The sequence below is a fragment of the Dasypus novemcinctus genome, chromosome 14, assembly GCF_030445035.2.
Source record: "Dasypus novemcinctus isolate mDasNov1 chromosome 14, mDasNov1.1.hap2, whole genome shotgun sequence".
NCBI lineage: Eukaryota > Metazoa > Chordata > Mammalia > Cingulata > Dasypodidae > Dasypus > Dasypus novemcinctus.
In genome coordinates, this window is record NC_080686.1 from 16546576 (window position 1) to 16565785 (window position 19210).

Sequence of the window (19210 nt, forward strand, 5' to 3'; positions counted from 1 at the left end):
GTCATCATAAATCCTCAATATCATATGGATGTACCACAGTCTTTAACTATGTCATTACTATTGCATCTTTAGGTTATTTTTTAAATTTTTGCTATTATAAATAATGCTGCAAGAAATAGTCTAGGACCTTTTAATGTGTTCATATATATATATATATGGAGTGAAAAGTGAATCTAATATTTTCTGTTATTATTTCCCCCACAAAAAGCTTTTTCCGTAATGTACTCATTTTCCATTTGTGTGTGAGGCTTCCTACACGGTACTAACTTTTACGCACACACTCCTCTGCAGTTGTCTGCATCTGTGCCATCTGTCCTCTGAAGGGCCCTGAGAATACGCTAGGCAAGGCCACCACCAAGGGTCTGCACTACTCAATCAGAATCAAGACCTGCAGTCTGAACACAGAGTGACTCGTTATCTACAGTAAATAATTTTCCAGGTTTCCTAAGTAGTTTCCCATGTGCCACTTTTTCAATGTTTCTTCCACTGGCACTGCTCTTATTAGCCCCAAGAAGAATTCAAATTTGGGTAGACGCCCCACTCCATATCTAGAGGTTACCATGTGGCATGGTTAGCCAGCCTGTCCAGTTCTGAGAAGTTCATGGTCATTGTTCCAACCTAGAAGAAATGTAAGAGAAAATTTCCCTTTACTCCAAAGGGACCTGAATGACAATGCTTCCTCTCCTCTCTATAATGAGCCCCAAGCTGGGTTGCATCTCCCCCTCTTCTACTCCAAGCTTAGTTCTCCATACATTGTTTAATCCAACAGCTCAGCATCTGACCCATGTGACACTCCACAGTTCTGGCAAATTCTGTCACAGATGAAACCATCATAACTCTGGAGTGAAGATTACCAAAGTCCACTAATACAAAGCAACCTGAGCTACTACAAACGCAGACACAGAAAAGAAAGCAAAGATCAAAAATAATATAGTCAGGAAAGAGGATGTGGCTCAAGCAATTGGGCTCCATCTACCATAGAGGAGGCCCCGGGTTCGACTCCTGGGTCCTCCTGGTGATGGCAAGCCCACGCTGCAGAGAGCTGAAGCCTATGCCACAGGCAGCTGGCACAGCAAGATGATACAACAAAGGTAGACAGGGGAGAGACAGTGAGAGGTGCAGCAGACCAGCGAGCTGAGGAAGCGCAAGAAAGTGAGTGACTCCTACACCAGAGGTCCCAGAATCAGCTCCCAGTGCCTCCTAAAGAGACAGCCAAGCAGACATAGAACACTCAGTGAATGGACACAGAGAGGAGACAGTGAGTACCAAAAAAAAAATTTTTTTTAATTAAAAAATAATAATATATTCCATAGACACTCAGGGGTAGGGAGGGTATTTTACCACTTGAAAGCATGGATATCATCTAGTCATTCCTTGATGTTTTATGATGCTTAAATATTTATGTACATTAAGGCAAAGAAGTCACAATGTCATTTTGAATAGTGAAGCCTGCAACTACAATGGAGGCTCTGTCAATTTTTCCTTATTCTAAGAAGTTTTGGGTTTATACATTTTGACACTTATTTGAAAAATAAGATAAAGACTGTTAGGTGTCTTCCTTATACATATCTTTTATGAATATAAAATATTAATATTAATGAAGCAGCTATTATTATTGAGTACTTACTATGAACCTATTGGCAGTGTTCTAAAAACTGTACTTGTATCAATCCTTTGAATCCTAACATCCACTTCAAGAGGAAGGAATATTATCATCCATTTTAAAGATTAGGAAACCAATTAGCAAGTGGAATATATAGCAACATTATCAAACCAAGGTACTATGCCTTCTCCCTTTTCCAAACATAAAATAACCATTTTGCCCTATTTAATACTTTCCCCGATATAATAATGGCAATTTTGATTGCTTACGTTTGTAAACTCAATGTGTCCATCTTTTTCACTGTTAATGTACTAAGTCACTGTAACTTATGCAACAAGCCTCACTTCCTCTGTACAGTCTTGTTTCCTCCCACACCAATTATTTCTCCCTTTTCACTGCTTCCAAATATCTAATTACATTACTATACAACTATTGCAACTTTTCTTTACAGGTTACATTTCTTTTTATACTTTGAACCTATTGAAATCAACTACTACATCTAATTCATCTCAGTAAATATAAATAGTAGTTGAGAAATAACCAGTATTCACAAAATAGCTATTGAATTACATTATACAAACCAAAGAAAATCTTTAACACAAAATTTCCAATATACTCTTCTTTGGCTCCTAAACAAGTAAGACAGAAGTGTACGCTACCCATTTTAATTAATTTATCATAATTCTCAATATTATGGTCCTCTTCATGTAATTTATTCCATCAGCTCCTCTGCTAAACTCCTCTACCTTAAGTAGGTCCATTAGATGGAATCCTATGTTGAACGAGTAGAAACCAGGTGCGGTTGACACCTCCCTTACCGCTTGCCTCGTGGATAATGCCGCACATACTCTCCAACATCGTGAGCAGCAACAGCTAAGACCTGGGGATCATCTGACACCTCCAGCAGCTTCGTCAAGATCCTGAAATTAATCCAAATTCAAGAGACAGTAATTTCTAGTTTTTCTGTAGCGTACAACAAAGCACAGGTAAAATGCAGATGTCTTCTGAAAATAGATGTTTATACATAACACATTTTTCTCTATCTCACTACTACATGTAAGTTAGCAAACCTTTTAGACCTACATAATAATGGGTTACTTTCAGATTCACAATGGATACTGCACAAATCCAAAAATATTGGGAACTAGAATGTGAGTAAAAGTATTTCAATTTAAGACAAACTGTGAAACCTTGCTAATATTTTAAAAACAAATCATGTGAAAATGTTAGCGCCTTTTATTACTACGAACAATTATTTTCAGCACCCTCTGAACAACATGGCAGACTAACAGAAAGCACACATATGTCCCCCCTCTCTTGTCCCAAATCTCAGAAAAGACTAGAACACATATTTCACAAATAGAATTAAATCCACCATGCAAGTGAATGTTTAAGAAGGCAGTCCAAAACCACAATCTTGATTCCTTGACTCTCAAAACTTTCTCTGGAGCAACCATATGCACAGAGTGAAACAACTTCTGAGACAGCAGCCAACCAAGGGCAGAGAAGGCCACCCTTGCTGAAGACGTGCTGCCTTGAGGACCCTGTGGAGAGGTGCATTTGTCCCTGGCTGCACACGTCCTTGAGGTGACGGGAGAGGAGGACAACACTGCCCAGAACCCAAGGAGCTGGGAAAGGACTGCTTTCCTCGTGCTGTAACTGAAGGTTTAGGTCAGTTCCTATGTTATTTGGACTGGTCAAGGGCACAGAGATAGATGGAAAGCTTTTCAACTGGGTCTACAAGGAGAGAAGAACTGTGATAACCAATTAGAATGAGTAATATTTTTAAATGCCTGGGTAGAAGACTAAAAAAAAAAATCCCTTTCTAATGTACCAGCAATCGAAATAAAGATATAAAATAAAGATATAAACACCTTAAAGAACTGGCAAAATGAATCTAGTAGTGTATCAGGAGATAGAAAGAAATGCAAGGATGTATCAACATTTAAAATATATTTTAATGTAATTTAGTACTTTTACAGATAGAAGGGGCAAACAACAGTAAATTAACAATGCTAAAAACAAAAAGTCTTTTAAAATAAAATTCAGCATCTATTACTGATTAAAACCATAGATAAGCTAGAACGAGGCAGATAAGCCCTCAATCTAATAAAGGGTATTTACTAGACAACCACAGCCAAAATCAGAAAAAAAAATACCATGTTCACTATTATGTAACATCACATTAGAAGTCTAGACAATGCGATAAGGTGAAAAAAAAAAGATAAGAGGTAGGAAAAGTACCAAGAAAAAAGAAAAAAACATTGTCATTACTTCCAGTCAGTATGATGACCTAGGAAATCAAAGATAATCACTTGAAAAACCACAGGTACATTAATAAAATAAATAGGCACCCACAAGCATATAAAAACAATAACTTCCTAATATACCAATAATTACCAACTAGCAAATACAGTAGAGAAACAAGGAACCTATTAACTATCTTAGAATAAGCCTAATCAGAAAGAAAGCAAGAGTTAATTGATGAAAAGGCAGAATAGTTTACTAAAGGACATAAAGCAAAAGGGAAATATTAAATTATTTGTACGAAATATGGGAAACATTTTTTTATCATCTTGGAGTGAGAAAGGAATTCTAAAAGGCTTAGAAGGTAAAAGTCTTCAATTTTCACCTCTAATAATTTAAAACTCCCACTACATAAAAGGTGACAAGAATAACATTAAACTGTAAGAAAATATTTGCAATGTATTTAACACATAATTTACATCTAAAATAAATACTTATTAATAAAAAAGACAAGCCATTAGGGATGAGGGTATAGGTGATAAAGAGGCAAATCGTACTCACAAAAGGCCAACAAATATTAAACTATGCTGTCTAAATAGTAAATCAGGGAAGTGCAAATTGAAATGAACATGAAATATTTTTCAGTAAACTGGCAAAAGTCAGAAGTAACATGATGCCCAGGCTAGGTTGTGAAGAAAAGGTGCTCTGATAAACTGAAGGTGATCCTAACTATAAACTGAACCCTCACTAACCAAGTTATTCAAAACCCAAATTTTTTATCCTTCATTCCTCTTTTTCTCTCATACTCCAAACTCCAGCCATCACCAAATCCTGTCAGTTCAGCCATCAATATGTATCCCTACCCACACATGGGATCTCTGTATTTAAAGCAAGCTTTTTCTTATAAACCTACAACTCCTCTAATAAAAATTTTAAAAAAGGAAAAAAAATATGTTTCCCCACCCAGCCCAGGCTCCTCTCGCCATCTTGCCCACCACGGTCTACATCATCATCGTCCTGCCCTGAGGCCACTGCACTGGCCTCCTCTTGGACGTCCTACTTCTACTGCACCTGCTTCCCATGACCACCTCTTCTCCATAGAGCAGGCAGGCTCAGCCTGGTAAGTATAATCTGGCCATGCCTCTCCCCCTGTGGATTAGCAAAGTGTACAGTCCTCACCACGGCGCGCAAAGCCCTCCACTGACTGAGCCCTGGAGACCCCTACAACCTCACTTTCTGCCACTCTCCTCCCGGCTCCCCACATCTCTGACACAATGGATTCTCTGCGAATCTATGGACTCGGGGATTTTCGCATCTCAAAACCATGGCTCTTATGGTTCCCTCTACTGACATGATTCTCTCCCCAAACCCACTTCTTAAAGCTGACACCTGGCTTTATTCAGTTCTCAGCTCAAAAGTCACCTTCTTCCTGAAAGCCCCCGACTCTCCCCCCATCATTCTCTACACCATTCCTCTGCTTCATTCCCCTTCAGAGTACTAATCGCCACCTGCCATTATAGTGCACCTTAAATGGTTCTCTTCTTCCTCCAAATACCAGGTAGGTTTGATAAGAATCAGGACTTTGCTCCATCTGCCATTATACTGGCAACACCCAGAACAGCACTGACCACATAACAGATGCTCAACAAACACTCGCAAAGAGAATGAATAATTTAAATGCACATAAGTGGTGCCAATTTGGAAAAACAATTTTTGACAGTTCCTAATGAAATTTAAAACAAATATATCCTTTGACTGAGCAATTGTATTTCTAGGAATCTCTAGTACAGCAACATCTGCATATTTCCACAAGATGTCTGTGCACACTTAAGAATGTTTATACCATCGCTTAATGGAAACAGAGTTTCTGCTAGAGTGATAAAGAAGTTCTGATAATGGATGGGTGATGGGAGAATAATACTGTGAATGTAAGTAATGCTACTGAACTACACACTTAAAAAAGGTTAAAATGGGAAATTTTATGTTATAGATCCTAAGGCAGCCTGAAAGACAAAACCACTAAACTCATCTCTGGCTCACCCTCCCAGCACTTGCACTTCAGGCAGAAAGAGCTTGCAGACATTGAAAAAGTATAAGAAACAAGTCAAAGCGCTTGGGGCAAAAGATTACCTACCTTATATCATGCAATAGAGTATCCAGGAAAGGGATGAAAGTCTTTTTCATAGGGAGAAGGGCATTCCAGTTCCTGGAAACAGAGGAATTTCTAAGGCCACCAGCAAGCACAAGCCCAGGACAAGACCCAGGCTCAGAAATGACAGAGAGGACCCTGCAGTTCACATTCACTTCAGACTGATATTGGTAGGAGGGCTGAACTCTGGTGGACAGCACCAATCAATAGAAAGCCAATTTGCAAAAGCTGTGAAAGGTGCTTTTTTGGGTTGGTTTATTTGTTTTGTTAGCTCCTGACAATCAAGGAAATCTCTGTCATATCACTAACTAGACGCAAACTTAAGAAACAGACAGCTCAGGGACTAAATCCCAGAGTTAACAATTTAAATATTGAATTGTAGACTGTGAAACAAAAAATTACAAAACAGAAACACAGGAAATGATGGCCCATACAAAGGAACCAGATAAAAATCCAGGAGCCATCAAAGAAGACGACCAGATTTTGGACATGCCAAACAAAGACATCAAAAAAATAACCTTTGATATGCTCAAGAAGATGAAGGAAGACACAGAAAAAGAATTAAAGGACCCAAAGAAAACAATGAATGAACAATTGAGGAATCTCAATAAAGAGAGAGAAATTTCAAAAAGGAATTGGACAGAACACTGGAGTTAAAGACCACAATCAATGAAATCAATGATTCCCTAGAGGGTTTTAACCACAGATTGGAACTGGCTGAAGAATCGGTAAACTCAAAGACAAGACAACTGAAGTGAGGCGGGCAGGGGGAAAGAGAGAAAGAGAATTTTAAAAACTGAACAGAGATTAAGAGACCTGTGAGACACCACAAGCATACCAACAGTTACACTAGAAAGAAAAGAAAGAGGAAAAGGGGCAGAAAATATTCCAAGAAATAATGGCAGGAAATTTCCCCAATTTAATGAAGGACATTACTATGCACATTCAAGAAGCCCACTGAAACCAAAACAGAATAAACTCAAAGAGAACCATGCCCAGACAGCACAAGAGGTAAACCATCAAATGCCAAGGACAATGAGAGAGTTTTGAAAGCTGCAAAACAAAAGCAGCCTATTATGCACAAGGAAGCCCCGAAAAGATTAAGTGCTGATTTCTCATCAGAAACCACGGAGACACAAAAACAGTATGATGAAACATTTTAAAGTGTGGAAAGAAAACAACTGTCAACCAGGAATTTTACATACAGCAAGACTGTCTTTCAAAAATGAGAAATAAACACATTTCCAGATAAACAAAATGTGAGGAAATTGGCACCACTAGACCTGCCCTAAAAGCAATGCTAATGGGAGTTCTTCAGAAGGAAATGAAAGTAACTAAAGAGTGGTTCAAAGCAGCATAAAGAAATAAAGTAAAGGTAACCATTTAGGTGATTATATTCCTTACAAGTTCAAAAATGCAAATACGTAAAAAGTAATGATAAAACTATAGTTTTGGACATTAAATATATAAGGATATAATGTGTAATAAGTACAACAAAAAACTGTGGGAAGGGAGGAAGGGGAAGTGTTTTTGTATGCCACTGAAGTTAACTGGTATCAAATAAAATGTGATTATTACAGATTTAAGTCCTATGTTAATACAAAGAAAATACGTGAAAAATATCTACAGAGGGAAATGAAAATGGAGTCAAAATGGTACACTACAAAAAATGAAATAAATAAGAAAATAGGCATTAAGGGATGGGTTGAGGGGAAATGAGGTACAAGAAATACAAAGACAAAAGAGCAAAATGGCAGAAGAAGGTCCTGCATTAGCAACAGTCACTTTAAAAGTAAATGGAGGGAAGCGGACTTGGCCCAATGGATAGGGCGTCTGCCTACCACATGGGAGGTCTGTGGTTCAAACCCTGGGCCTCCTTGACCGGTGTAAAGCTGGCCCACGCACAGTGCTAATGCGCACAAGGAGTGCCATGCCACACAGGGGTGTCCCCCGTATAGGGGAGCCCCACACGCAAAGAGTGAGCTCCGTAAGGAGAGCCGCACAGCATGAAAGAAAGTGCAGCCTGCCCAGGAATGGTGCCGAATACACAGAGAGCTGACGCAACAAGATGACACAACAAAAAGAAACAAAGATTCCTGGTGTCACTGATAAGGTTAGAAGTGGTCACAGAAGAACACACAGCAAATGGGCACAGACAGCAGACAACTGGGAGACAGGGAAGGGGAGAGAAATGAATAAAAAATAAATGTTAAAAAAAAAAAGTCAATGGAAAAAAAATTCCCCAATCAAAACAAAGAAATGGGCAGAATGAATAAAAACTATGACCCAAATACATGCTGTTCATGAAAGAATGACATTAAAGTCAATGATACAAGTAGGCTGAAAGAGAAAAAATATATATATACCATGCAATGACATTAAACTCAATGATACAAGTAGGCTGAAAGAGAAAAAATATATATATACCATGCAAATAGTAATGAAAAGACATTTGGAGTAACTATACAGATATCAGATAAATAGACAAAGCCAAAAACTACTATCAGTGACAAAAAGGTCACTATATATTGACAAACTAATCAATTCAACAAGAAGACAAAATAATTATAAATATATACGCCCCTGGTGACAGAGCTCCAAAACACGTGAAGCAAAAATTGACAGTTTTAAAGAGAGAAATAGAGGATGCTGTATTAATAGTAGGCAACTTCAAAACACCACTTTCAATAATGGATTGAACATCTAAGACAGGAGATAAATGAGGTAACAGAAAATACGTATGATACTATAAGTCAACTAGTCCTAACAGGCATATATAGAACACTTTACCCAATAACAGAACAGAATAACACTTTAGTGCACATGGGTTATTCTCTGTGAAAAAAAGTCACAAATATGTAGAAATTAAATAATGTGTGTTTAAACAGGCAATGGGTCAAAGAAGAAATTGGAAGGAAAATCAGGAAATAGCTTGAGGCAAATAAAAATGAAAATACAACTAGCGAAAATTTATGGGATATAGCAAAGGCCATGCTATATATATAGCAAAAGCATTTATACCTCTAAATGCTTATATTAAAAAGGAAGATCTCATATCAGAGGCCCAATCTCACAACTGGAAGATCTAGAAAAAAGAGCAAAGCAAAAAAGAAGAAAAGTAACAAACAGAGAGGTGATAAATGAAATAGAAAAAAAAGAAAGAAGAGGAGAGAAAGAGAGGAAAGGGAAGGAGAGAGGGAGAAGGGAGGGAAAAGCAATGAAACCATAGGTTGGTTCTTTGAAAAGATATTAAAATTGATTAACCTTTAGCTAGACTGCAAAGAAAAAAAAGAGAAGACACAAATAGCTAAACTCAGAAATGAAAGTCGACATTATCAACCCACACACACACACAAAGGATTAAAAGAGAATACCGTGAAAAACTGTACACCAACAAATTATAACCTAAATGAAATTGACAAATTACTGGAAACACACTATTTACAGTGATTCAGGAATAAATAGAAGAACTCAATAGACTAACAACTAGCAAACAGATTGAATCAGTAATCAAAATCCTTCCAACAGAGAAAATCCCAGGACCAGATAGCTTCACTGTTTAATTTTATTAAATATTCCAAGAATTAGCACCAATCTTGCTCAAACTACCAAAAAACTGAAGAGGAGGGACAACTTCCTAACTCATCCTATGAGATCAAAATCACCCTTATATCAAAGCCAGATAAAGATACCAGCAGAAAAGAAAATTACAGACCAATACCTCTTATGAATACGGATGCAAAATTCCTCAGCAAAATACTAGCAAACTGAATGCAACAATACATTAAAAGAATTATACACCATGATCAAGTGGGATTTAACCCAGATGATCAGCAGTGGTTCAATATAAGAAAATCAATATACCACATTGACAGTAAAATCCAAAACAAAGGTACCAGAGCTAACAAACAAATTCGGCAAAGTGGTGGGGTACAAGGACAACGCCCAAAAATCAGTAGGGCTTCTATACACTAGTAATAACCTAAAAAATACATTAAGGAAAAATTCCATTTATAATTGCAATGAAAAAAAACAAATATCTAGGAACAAATCTAAGCAAGGATGTAAAGGACTTCTCCACAAAAAAACTACAAAACATTGCTAAAAAAAAAATCAAAGAAGACATAAATAAATGGAAGGACATTCTGTGCTCATAAATAGGAAGACTAAATGTTAAGATGTCAATTCTACCCAAAGTGGTTTACAGATTCAATGCAATCCCAATCAAAATTCCAACAACACGCTTTGCATAAATGAAAAGCTAACCATCAAATTTATACAGAGGGGTAAGGGGCCCCAAACAGCGTAAGTCATCTTGAATAAGAAAAATGAAATTGGAAGACTCTCATTTCAAAGTTAAAACTTATTACAAAGCCACAGTAAGCAAAACAGAATGGGTACTGGCACAAGGTCAGACATATAGACCAATGAAATCAAACTGAGAGTTCAGAAATCAATCCTCACATATATGGCTAACTAATTTTTGACAAGGGTGACAAGTCCACACAATTAAGAAAGAATATTACTTCTAAAAATGGTGCTGGAAAAACTGGATATCCCTAATTGAAAGAATGAACGTGAACCTTACCTCACACACCATACTCAAAAATCAACACAAAATGGAGCAAGAAACTAAATATTAAGAACCAGAATTATAAAACTAAAACACTGGAAAACATCTTCAGGACCTTGTGTTAGGCAATTTTTTCTTAGAGTTGCACAACAAAAGAAAAAAATAGATAAATGGGACCTAATAAAAATTTAAAACTTTTGGGCAAAGGACTTTGTCATGAAAGTAAAACAACAACCTGCACAATGGGAGAAAATATCTAGAAACCACATATCCAATAAAGGTTTACTATCCTGAATATTAAAAGAAATCCTACAAGTTAACAAGAAAAAGACAAATAACCCAATTAAAAATGGGCAAAAGACTTGAATAGACATCCCGCCAAAGAAGATATACAAATGGCCAGAAAGCACATGAAAGGATACTCAACATCATTAGCCATTAGGCAATGCAAATCAAAAAACAATGAGTTACCATTTCACACCCACTAAAATGACACCATTAAAAAATGGAAAATTACAAGTGTTGGAGAGGATGCAAAGAAATGGGAACACTCATTCATTGTTAGTGCCAATGTACAGTATGCAGCTGCTGTGGAAGACAGTTTGGCAGTTCCTCAGAAAGTTAAACTTAGAATTACTATATGACCTGGTAATCCCACTTCTAGGTATATACCCCAAAGAATTGAAAGCAGGAACTCGAACAGATATACATACACACCGATGTTCCTAGCCAGCATTAATCAGAACTGCCAAAAGATAGAAGCAACCAAATTATCCATCATCTGATGAACGGATTTTTTAAAAGTGGTGTATATATAGAATGGACTATTATTTACCCATAAAAAGAAATAAAGTTCTGATACATGCCACTATATGGATGAACCTTGAAGACATCCTGCTGAGTGAAATAAGCCAGACACCAAACGACAAATATTGTATGATCTTACTGATACGAAATAATTAGAACGAGTAAATTCATGGAGACAGAAATTAGAATACAGGTTAACAGGGACTAGGACAGAAGTGGGGAAAGGGCAGTTAAGGCTTAAATTATACATAGTCTCTTTCTAAAGATGGAAATCATCATTTGGTAATGGACAGTGGTGATGATAGGACATTGTGAACTGAAATATATACTTGAATATGGTTTTAAAAAGGCAATTTGGGAGTGCACATGTTACTAGAAAAATAATTTTTTTAAAATTCCATTAGACTGTACAACACAAACATGAACCCTAATATGAACCATGGAGTATAGTTAATAGTACAATTATACAAATGTTCTTTCATCAATTGCAACAAACATACCACCCTAATGGAAGATGTTAATAATAGGGTGTTATATGGGAACTCTATATTTTACACATGATTTCTATGTAAACTACTATAACTTCTATGAAAAAAATAAAATTACATATCACACTGGACAACTGGTCAATGTAAAATACATCTACTAAATGATGTAAAGTGATATCAAATTGAAGACTCAACCTAAATTTGAATAAGAATTACTTAATTTTATTATTGGTCCAAATTATAGTTGAGAATTACAGGAGAAAAATGATACAAGAATTTCCCCAAGCTTTTATAAACATATACTTTCATATTTTCCTAATCTTGAAATAACAAGTACAAAGAAGTAGAAAAAACTTAAAAATTAAAAAGAATTTTTTTTAATTCTTGTGTGTCAAAAAAAAAGCAAAAACAACTTAAGAGACCATTTAGAGGTAACCACATACAAACCATTCATTTACCAAACAGAAATCTTATTTTTTAAAATATTTTCTAGGAAACAACTTGAAACACAACTAATATTATGTATATCATTTGCATTATAGCAAATATCTAAAGGTAACAGAACTCAACTATATTTAATTTCTTCAAATTTTGCATGACTCTGATGCTTACTTAAATTAGTTCCTGGATCACAGTTACTTGGTGAAATCTCCCAAGACCTTGCTTTAAGGTTTCTCTGCCTACCTCTTCCTATCTCAGCAAGTCAAATAGCTAAAATCTATAAACAGGAAACACAAACACTGATAAAGAACTTTGTGGTCAATCAAGGAATCATTTCATTATCAAGTAATTATACACCTTTCTATCTTCTGAATTAACTGGAAAATATGGATTTCCAAGAAACAGGGGAAAAAGTAAAGAATGTTTATTATACACATGCATGTTCCAAACTCTGTAAATACATTACTCCCAATGACCCATATATGAGGAAATGAGGCCTGGGAAAAGCTAAGTAATTTGGCTAAGACACAGAGCAATTGTTTAAAGTGAGATGTGAATTACTATCTGCTGAATCCACCAGCCTGCAATAAAAAACCAGACCCTGACAGCAATTCTTTCAGTTCAAGAAAATAAAAACTTACTTAGGTGAAACAAAAAACATTCAATTTTCCAAATATTTATAATTTTAATATTTCAAATTTTGGATGCGCTTTTAAAAAGGCCAACTTGCAAATTATTCTAAAATTTAATTTAATTTAATTCAAATGGAAACAAATGAAAAATCAAAACAGTGTTTTGTCTGGGGTGGAACACAACCACGCTCATTAGTTCACTTGCTGTTCCTGGCTGTCTTGGTGCTGCCACAGTAGAGCTGAGCAGATGTCACAGAGAAAGACCCCCACACATCGCCTCAAGTATTTACTATCCGGGCCTCTACAAAAAAAGTTTTCCAATCCCTTTCTTAAACCATATTCTGTGACCTAAGTCATTCTCCATATGGCTGAGATCTTTACTACTTAAAATATAGTCTGAAAACCAACAAAATTAGAAATGCTGAACCTCAGGGCCCACTCTAGACTTCCAGAGTTATCATCTACATTTTTTTAATAATATATATATATATATTAAACATACTTAGATTACATAAATGTTACCAAAAAAATATGGGGGTTCACAATATGCCCCACTCCCTATCCCTTGCACATTTTCCCGCATTAACAACATCCTTCATTAGTGTGGTACATTTGTTACAATTGATGAACACATTTTGAAGCACTGCCACTAAGTGTAGTTTACACTGTAGTCTACACTGTCTCCCGCATAATTTTATAAGTTATGAAAAGATATATGATGGCCTGTATCTGTCATTGCAATGTCATTCAGGACCATTCTCACATCCCAAAAATGCCCCCATATTACACCTATTTTTTTCTCTCCCTCCCCTCAGAACCACCAGTGGCCATTGCCTCCACATCAGTGATAACAGTTCTTCCATTGCTAGAATAACAGTTTACAGCAGAATAATAGTAAGTCTACTCTAGTCCATCATTCGTTCCTCAATCCTGAGGATTCTGAGATGGTGATGCCCACTCTGCCTCTACTTGAGAAGGGGCTTGGATCCCATGGGGCAGATGGATGGGACTATCTCTGATCTTTGGGATGGTCATTGTCCATCATCATCTCCTTTTTATTTGTCCTAGGTAAGTCCAATGAACTAGAGAATAGTTCAACTCTGTTGCCACTCTGTTGAGATTCAGGGCCCAGCTGGCACAAAACAGCCTAAAGATTTATGTCTCTTGGACATACACCTATCAACTCTAGTACTAACTATAGGTGAAAATAGAAGGGGCAGAAGAGCCATGTATAGGGAAACCACAACTGAGTAAAACTCTGTCCCACTGGGGAGCATAAATTCCAAAGTAGGCTCCACTGGCAGGTGTTAAACTTTTGAGCTGTCTGCCCTACCTACAGTTTCTGGATATCTCCAAAGCCCTCAGGAGCCCTGCTGTTTCAAGCAATATTTACTTTGGCAGTCAATGAGATCTTGCTGAGATGTGCATAAGCATAACCTCTGAAATGACCTCCCAACTCACTTTGAAGTCTCTTAGACATATAAACTCATTTGTCTTTACCATTTTCCCCTTTTGGTCAAGGTCTTTTCCCAGTTGTATTGCAAACTGGTGCTTGGTAGTAATCCCTCTGTGCCAGGGAGGCTTGTCCCCAGAAGTCATGTCCCAACCTGGGGGGAAAGTAACGCATTTATATGCTCAGTTTGGCTTAGAGAGAGGCCACGTTTGAGTAACAAGGAGGCCCTCAGGAGGTAACTCTTAGGCACCCGATAATACTACTTAAGTTTCAATTTCAAAAGAAAAAGTTCTTAATAAGAACAGTTATCACTATGAAGGGCCTGTCAATTGTCCATCCTCCTTCACTAGGCACTGCCCCTGTATTCGGGAGATTCTTGCTGTCCCATTAGAGAATGTGGCAGTGCTCCCCAGGATGGGAATTCGATATTCTTTTGGTTATTATGTGAGTCTCCACCCACTGTGATAATGCCCCATGAACACTTGAAAACATTTATATGCCTTATAGTTATGCCTCCTCCCATGCATCCCCATCTCTGACACCCTGCACCAAGGATCCTCCCCTAACGCAGTTGTAAACTTTCTGTAATCCAAATCTCCAAAACTGAAGCCAACGAAATAACTGAATACAATAAAAAAATGAAATCATAATGATAGTTTTTTAAAAAGGAATAAAATACGAAAATTTAATTTTTTAAATAAAAAATATGAAATTTAAAAAATTTTTGACATTATCCCTTTCACCACTGTAAGATCTGCTGTCTTGTATGTACACCAATGTTCACAGCAGCATTATTCACTATTTCCAAAAATGGGAAACAACCCAAATGTGCATCAACAGATAAATGGGTAAACAAATTGTGGTAAATACATATGATGGACTATTACTCAGCTGTAAGAAGGAATGCAGTATTAACACACAGGATAACATGGATGAATCTTGAAGACCTTGTGTTAAGTGAAGCAAGCCAGGCACTGAAGGACAAATATTACATGACCTCACTGATATGAATTAATCAAATTGAGCAGACTCACAGAGCTAGAATATGGAAGATAGGTTTACAGGAAACAGAAAGGGAGAAGGTTGAGAGCCAACGCCCATATGGGCAAAATATATGATAAGGTGGAAAGGTGTAGGTGTGCAGTGGATAGGCATAACACTGGAGCAGTGATGCTATTGGATTGGGCAGCTCTGGTCTGTGAGGGTAAGGGATAAGGTGAGGAGGGTGGGTTGGACTGTCCATGAACTGGGGAGAGGGATGAGGTGAGGAGCAGGTGAACTATGGAGATTAGTGGGTATGTGATTGAAACTACAATGTTCAGAATGTTCTTTTGGCAAATATGGCAAGGAAAGGTTACTGGTTTAGGGTGTTAGATAGGGAAATGTTTGCAGGACAGGGTGCACCTGGGGCAGGTTTCTAAGAAGTGTGTAGAGTTCATCTTGTCATAGTGTGTTGTATCAGTGGGTAGAGACCCACACAATGAGTGGGAAGGTGTTCGATTCCCATCCTAGGGTGTCCTGTTGTGATCTCAAATAGAGGGAAGGGGGTCTCTTGAGAGCATAGGCAGTGCCTAATAGGGGAGGACAGGCCAGGATGTCAAGCCCTCAAAGAAGTTAACTACGAATATTGTCTTTCAGTGAGTTACTGTGAGTCTCAAGGGGAGGAGGAGAAAGGAGGAATAGAATAGATGGAACATGGGGCATTTTGGGGAGTGATAGAATTGATCAACATGATCTTGCAATGATAGATACAGGCCATGTTAAATTTCATCAAAATCTATAAAAATGTATGGTCCAAAATGTAAACCATAATGTAAACTATTGACCATGATTAGTAACAATGTTTAAATATTTGTACATCAATTGTAACAAATATACCATCCACATGTAAAATGTTATTAATATGGGAAAGGGGAAAAGGGGGGAAGATGTTGGGTATATGGGAGTTCCTTATACTCAGTACGTGACCTTTCTGTAACCTAAAGTCTCTTTGAAGACAAAAAAATAATCTACATTTTAACAACATCTCCAAAAGAGTACGTAAACCATCCTAGACTCAAAGTACGTTAGAATTGGAAGGAATCACAGAGAGCTACTAGTCAAATGTCCTACACAACACAGACTCAATTTCAGTGATATCCTTTAGGGCCATTTAGCCTGCTGAATATCTTCAACAACAACAATGAAAACATCTTTGTATTATCTGTAAATCTGCTGAGCATGTTTTCCATTTCTATGTTCAAATCATCAGAAAATATGTTCAAAAAAGCTGCTGCCATGGAAAGCCAAGAGTGATCCTCCCTCCAAGAGGTCTCTAAATACAGTTGCTGAGAATGGATTCATCAGTCATAAGCCAAATCTCCATCACCACATTCATCACAAGCCATGATCCTGTCATCCAATGGGATCGAGACAGCACATATATCCTAAATAAGGATTCTGACTGAAATTTGCTAAACTTGCAATCTTGGAAAGTTGTCTATTCAAATCCAAAAGAGATTCACATTATTATTCCACTTAATAACTCACCAAATTTGCTCCTATTCTGTTTCACAATGTTTTTCCTCAGTTTTATAAACCTGTTTGCTCCCTCAGCTTTTGCTTTTCTCTTATCATCGCCGTAGTTTCTCGTATTTCAAAACAGGTCCTTATTCAAAACATATATTTACTTCAAAATTATAATATGCAAAGCTACAAAGTATTTTCTGAATACATTTGTGCCCACATGAGCTAGAGAAAAAACAAGCTTATATCACATACTTGCAAAGTTTGGCATTACCTGAAAATAGGCCATAGCCTGACTCACGTAAGTGCTCTTCTCCACAGACAAAAAGACCAATATGCACTGGGCTTTTGTAATAGCAGAATTAGATAAAGACTTCATCTGCATCTAGTTCATCAGCTAGTTTGAAGGGCAGCACGAGTATGCCCTCCTATCAATCACCCTCATACAGATAATTCATAGGAATAAAAACTAAAGACAAACAATGCCTTCAAATTTCTCATCAGCACATAAACACAAAAGAAAACTAAAACACCACATGTCATTGCTTCTGGTTATTCAGAAAAATCACGAAGGGTCATACAAAGATAAAGGGTTTAATTTCAAGGAGTCATAAAAATTGAAACCTAATGCCAGAAAATAGACTGTACACTTCATAAGGTTATTTAAGTGTAGCATAATAAAGATACATGTAATACTTTAATGATAATTTATGTTCCACTATGTTCAGGTTTTCCAAAAGAATAGACTTGAAAAATATTAACAGAGCTCTATTTTGTTGTTGTTGTTGTTGCTGTTAGAAATTCAAAGTAGCAAGACAATGCAGAAAAGATAATCCATCTTTCCTACTGACCATTCTCCATCAGCCCTGACAACATCTGCCAACCATTCAGTTGGTTGGCTGGTTGCCTGGTTGGCTGGTTTATAGTACCAGGGCCGGGGACCTCATACATGGGAAACGAGCTCAACCACTGGAGCCACATCCACTCCCCTCACTTGGGTTTGCCACACTTATCTTTAAATAATAAAACATAGAAAGTAAAGTCTAAACAATAGATATATGTCAGCCTAAAGACACTCCATTGAACACATGCATACCTTTGCTCCTTCTAGGTACCTTTAAAAAAAAAGACAGTAAAAGGATTTTTAAAACACACTCTCACAAAGATAGACAAAATGGGAAACAAACAACTGCAGCAAAATATTCAAGTGGAAAGTCAGATGGACAAAGGTTAAACAACTTGAAAAAAAAAACAAACTCCAAGCTGGCAGTGATGGAAGTTGAGCAGCAATCTGATTTACAACACAGAACTGTATTATCAGTATTTCCATAAACCAACCACAAATTATGCTGTCCAATATGTTAGTCAATAGCCACATGCAGCCATTTAAACTGATTAAAAATTAAGACAAAAATTCAGTTCCTCGTCACTCACACTAGCCATATTTCAAATGCTCTTTAGCCACAGACTACTGTATTGAGCAGTGCAAATATAAAGCATTTTTATCATCAGAGAAAGTTCTACTAAAGTTGAATTAGAAAACGAAAATAATCAAGTGACAATCTACAAGAACATCGAAAAAAAATACACAGAAATCTAAAATAAACCTAATGAAAGTTGTGCAAGACTTACACATAATATTACCTGAAAAAGAATCCTACATAAATGAGAGATATAATATTTTCATAGTTTGGAGATTCCAATTTGCAAAAATATTAATTCTCTCTCAATCCCCAATAGGACTATTTAATTGACAAACTCATTCTAAATTCTGTACAGAAATTCAGAGGGTCAAAAAGAGTCAAAACAATTTTAAGGAACAATGAAAATTTGGTATGCTCATATTACCAAAAGACTTTCTTTTCAGTACAGCAATTAACACAATGTGATATTGGTGCAAAATATGCCATAGAATAATGAATTTGGAGAGACCCGCAGGTAGTAATATCTTTGGCTAGGCAATTAGGCAAGAAAAAGAAATAAAAAACAACTAGATTGGAAAGGAAGAAGTAAAACTATCTTTGCAAATGACATGATCCTCTATTCTAAGGAAATTCTTAGAAAATTCTAAGGAAAACACTAAAAAACTATCAGAACTAATAAAAAAGTTCAACAAGGTACCAGTATACACTTGCAATGAACAATCTAAAATGAAGTTAAGAAATCAATTCCATTTACAAAAGCATCAAAAAGAATAAAATATGGGAGCAGATGTGGCTCAAGTGGTTGAAAGCCTGCTTCTCACATGGGAGGTCTTGGGTTCAGTTCCTGGTGCCTCATAAAAAAACAACCAAACAACAAGCAAAACAAAT

The 19210-nt window shown here is 36.8% G+C and overlaps 1 protein-coding gene across 2 annotated transcripts in view; it reads right to left on the bottom strand.

The window, feature by feature from the left end:
• ATP6V1H (ATPase H+ transporting V1 subunit H) overlaps nt 1-19210 on the bottom strand; it is a 127372-nt gene that overhangs the window by 31936 nt on the left and 76226 nt on the right. For both annotated transcript variants that reach the window (XM_004479847.3, XM_004479848.3), the window contains one exon: nt 2422-2523. In XM_004479847.3, coding sequence (XP_004479904.1) covers nt 2422-2523 — 102 coding nt within the window. The remainder of the gene's footprint in view (nt 1-2421; nt 2524-19210) is intronic.